Below are 4,054 nucleotides of genomic sequence, written 5' to 3' on the forward strand. Positions count from 1 at the left end.
TTTAGTGAAATCATTACTGTTGTATCATCAAGCTGCATTAAGTTTGCTCTCTTTCCTTATATCTGGCTCCCCTGTTGGGTTTTCTTTTTGCTTTTGAATATTATCTGCTTTTTTTCATTGCACCACAGTCCCCTTGTTCTAAGTTATGTTTTCATTAGCAGTTTTCTCAGGGTTAATATTTCTGCCATTGACACACTGTGAAGGTAAATTTTATTGAAGATCATTTATCCGCAGGTACCTACTATTTATAATTAAAGGCGCATTCCATGCCTGAATCAGTTTATACCTTGACTTAAGATAGAAAGATAATCACACCTGTTATACTTAGGTTTGTTTAGTGGCTCCTTCTCCTGTAGAAGATTGCAAACTTTTTTTATTCAAGCCTACGTTATTACCTGTCATGAAGATTGGTTTTTAAGTGCTCTCATTTCGAGATACTCATCTCTGCAGGTTCCAGTTCAGGGTGGCCTACCATTGCCAAATTAGCTCGTGGATCTGGTTTTACATTCTGGAATGGTTGATGACACTGATCTGGCGTTATTTGAGCAAAGTGCACAAGGTGATTTTGAGACACTCTCCCCAAGTCTCCTTGGCAGTGTATATCAGCAACCTGTTGGATCAAATGGTGATGAAGGAGGAAGTAGTAAGAAAGGAGGTAACAGTCATGCGGGAGTCTCTAACCAAGGAGGTAAAAACAAAGTCCGGTCAGGAGCACGAAAGGGTATTCCGTTTTCTGAGGATGACCACAGGTGATATTTGTTTATTTATGCAGCTAGTCATTTTCTGCTTCTTCTCATTCTTTTAATATTATTTCCATGTTTATTCTGTGTGTCTTCATTGTGTTCGAGAACATTGATAGTATCTCTCTAGTGACAATTTTAGGTACTCTTGGGTGTCTAGTTTTGTGAACTTTTGAGAAGTCCAGAGTTTTCAAAGTCATACTGTACTTACAATCAAGACTCTCACTGGAAATATAAGGTTCTTGGTCTCCTCTATCTGAGACTTTCATTTATTTTTTTAAAGAAGGATTAGGTTTGTTTTTAGGGGGGACTGACCCCAGGTAAACTAGCTAACTCCGGAGGATACAGGGAAGGAAAAGTAGAAATTTCTTTAAGTGGTTTTAGTTGCGTGATATTTTTCACAAGTCTCAGATTTTGTTGAATTTATAACTTGGCATGGGACAGAGGAAGCTGTTCTCATAAATTTTCTTTACCTCCCTGTCCTAGTTGCTATATCATTACATCCATCATGTTAGACATGATGGAAAGATGCTAGCTAACCGCGGGGACATTTTGAACGTCTTTTCCACCACTTGTTGAAGCTAGATGCTGTTTTCTCATGGTGAAACCCCATTAGTCTTCATTTTTCTCTTTTGAGGATGCAAGTGGTTTTGGGATGTTATTAGGGTAGATAAGGTGTAAAAACTAGAGTTGAGTATAATAATGGTTCTATGAGTGGCACATATTACTCGTCTGTTTTCTCACTTGATAAAAATATGGGAAACTGATGTAACAGTGAGGTCTATCTTTTGTTGATAGAGTGTAAAAATAAAGTGCTTCTTTGTCTGATTCTTACACCATTCGTATAAACTTGTGTTTTGCCATTTATCTTGATCTAATCCCCTGTCATCTTGATCTATTTGGTGGTTTACATGTGCTTTTTCGACAAATTGAGTTTTGGCGGTGATAGATCCTCCTAGTAAATTAGAAAATGCGTAGCTAGTTATTAAATAGGAAAAGTGAGACAAGAAGTCACGAGGTTCGTATTCAACACTTAACGCCGGTGTCTAAACATGTGTTTCGTGCTTAGTTACGAAATTGGAATGCAGTGGAGAAGCAGTTGAGAAGTAGGATTCTGACTTTTGTGGCATTTTATATGCAGATTAGCTGTAGAGGTAGATGCGAGACAAAACCTTAATGTGTTATTATCTACAAGCGTTTTTAGGTTCCGTTAAACAGTGGTTTGTGTTTTTCATGTTTGATACTATGACCCGGAAGTTTCTGCCCTTTTTGGTTATGATGAGCTGTTGCCCTTTGTCTTTTCTACGTCACATGTTATTTCTTCTAGGATTTGGATTAGTACGGGAAAGGTGATCGGCGTAGCAATTCTCGAAACTTTGTAGTAAACAAGAACGCGAGCCACCCTCAAAAGTATTTCATTCGTCTGAACTCAATGAACAAAGACAGAAGGCGATCAAGCACTGCCACAGTCCCTGGCTCACTGGTTCCTGGTGCACCAATGAACATGGGTCGAATGTGTACAACCAACGGCTCATAGGTAACACGAAAACACCTTTGTTTGTGACAGTGCACTTCGTTTTGGGTGTAAGAAAGATGTGTAAAGGATTTACCTGAACATTCAAGCTTGTTCCTTTTAAATGAGCTTTCTTATTACTACTTAGTTTGTGGGGATTGTTATGAGGTTCCAATAAAGATGATTAGATTAGTTTGTGAACACAATAAAGAAGCCTCTGTTATGAAACTTGCAACAAGATAGACAAGGCAACTTTGTTTACAGAATCTGAACCTCTGGGAAACCTTGTTATGTAATGTTTATATATACATAATTACAATGGCATTCCGGTTTGGTTCAACTGGATACTTTATACAGAATCGGAAATGAAATTCATTTGACGGGAATATATATATGAACGTGAAGACACCAAAATCAAATAGTTTCAATAGATTCAGTTTATTGTTATTAGACAAGTGAACAAAACATCTACTGTCATATCCATATAGTTTTCAAGCTGAAGCATAGAATCAAAATGACTCTTGTCGGGATTCATTCTCCTTAAAACTACGTCAAAAACCTGATAGATGTCTCATAAGATCTAGGGGTTTGATTTATCTTCCACAGTAAATGAATGAACTTCAAGTCTACTCCCAAGGTTCAAGCTTGCCATCCCAACAGTTCAAAAGAAACTACAAGCACCCAAAAGGGTTCCAAAATACAACAGCGTCTGGCTTCATCGGCATTGTTTCGATGGGATCATAGGGGCTTCTTGCAGCTTGCCAACACGCCCCAAGAGATGGATCATGCATCAGTAGTGCTCTAGCTTTGGGGAAATCTTGTGAACTTCCTCCATGGACTTGGAACATTTCTTTGTCCGTCACACAACCATCCAACCATGAACAGAAGGGTTTTCTCCCTCCCGCTGAAGTAACCAACGGTGTTAGGAACTCTTTAAAACCAACCAAGGAAAGGAATCAACATGCTTGAACTGATGAAGGAAGAAACAAAAATGCCTACTAGCGTTCTGCCAATCTCCCTCCAATTCCCCTAGTTTCGCACAGCGGGGAGAATACTTGCAACAAATACAGTCATATAAAACGGTTGTCCTTGGGCTCACAAAAATGTATAAAAAGACTGCTGCGAATTCTCAACAACTTAAAAAATCAAATCTAAGAACAGAAACTTTTTGACATTCTGAAACCATGGGACGGGCACTGCAGTATGGTTAACAACTGCAGGAGCTGGACATATTTTTCAGGTTTCGAATTTTGAACACGAAATGTGAACTGGTCCCAAATTTTATTACAAGCGGGTTACTTATCAAACAAAAGAGGATAATGTCAGTGAGCGATCCAACACAAGTGAAGCAACCAAAGCTTGGGGACACAACACAAACAACGTTTCAAAGGAAAATATAGAATAAAACGACAGAGATTCAGTAATTCCCAAGAACAAATGCTGAATGATCGTTTGAAGAAACCTTTCCTCCATTTTGGTTTACTGAGACGGTTTCTCCTCTTCTTTCTTGGAGGATAAATACCTGTCATTAAAAGCACATTTAGGGATTATTTCCTATAAAGCCTTTTAAAGTTGGAACAGTAATCCTAAAAGCAAAATTGTTTTCAAGTTTCAATATTAGGCTATCTGTTCACGTGTATATATATGGTTCCCCGTAGAATAGAACTTACCCCTGGGCTCTAGCCCAACGTGAGAGCTGATAGAGCTGTACAGTCTCGTTTGATGCATGACACGCAAGTAGCAAGTAGTTGCGGGGTTGCACCATCCAGGCAAATCTCATGAACAATGCAGAGTAAACGCA

At 38.7% G+C, this 4,054-nt stretch overlaps 1 protein-coding gene and 1 long non-coding RNA gene across 3 annotated transcripts; one reads left to right on the forward strand and one right to left on the reverse strand.

Annotated features, from left to right (window-relative positions):
* On the forward strand, positions 1-2,481 carry LOC104706353. 2 transcript variants are annotated; one of them, XR_754431.2, is made up of 3 exons: positions 1-234; positions 451-749; positions 2,068-2,481. XR_754431.2 is itself a non-coding variant. In XM_010422543.2 (3 exons), the coding sequence occupies exons 2-3, from the start codon at positions 514-516 to the stop codon at positions 1,952-1,954; spliced, it is 309 nt and encodes a 102-aa protein (XP_010420845.1). In that variant the 5' UTR covers positions 1-234; positions 451-513; the 3' UTR covers positions 1,955-2,481. The 2 variants fall into 2 exon arrangements, 1 of the variants encoding a protein (XP_010420845.1); XM_010422543.2 differs by having other exon boundaries at positions 1,882-2,481.
* On the reverse strand, positions 3,484-4,054 carry LOC104706354. The gene is made up of 2 exons (XR_754432.1): positions 3,924-4,054; positions 3,484-3,775 (listed from the first exon to the last, which is right to left on the reverse strand). It is a non-coding gene; the product is annotated as an uncharacterized LOC104706354 (long non-coding RNA).

The sequence above is a fragment of the Camelina sativa genome, chromosome 8, assembly GCF_000633955.1.
Source record: "Camelina sativa cultivar DH55 chromosome 8, Cs, whole genome shotgun sequence".
Classification (NCBI taxonomy): Eukaryota; Viridiplantae; Streptophyta; class Magnoliopsida; order Brassicales; family Brassicaceae; genus Camelina; species Camelina sativa.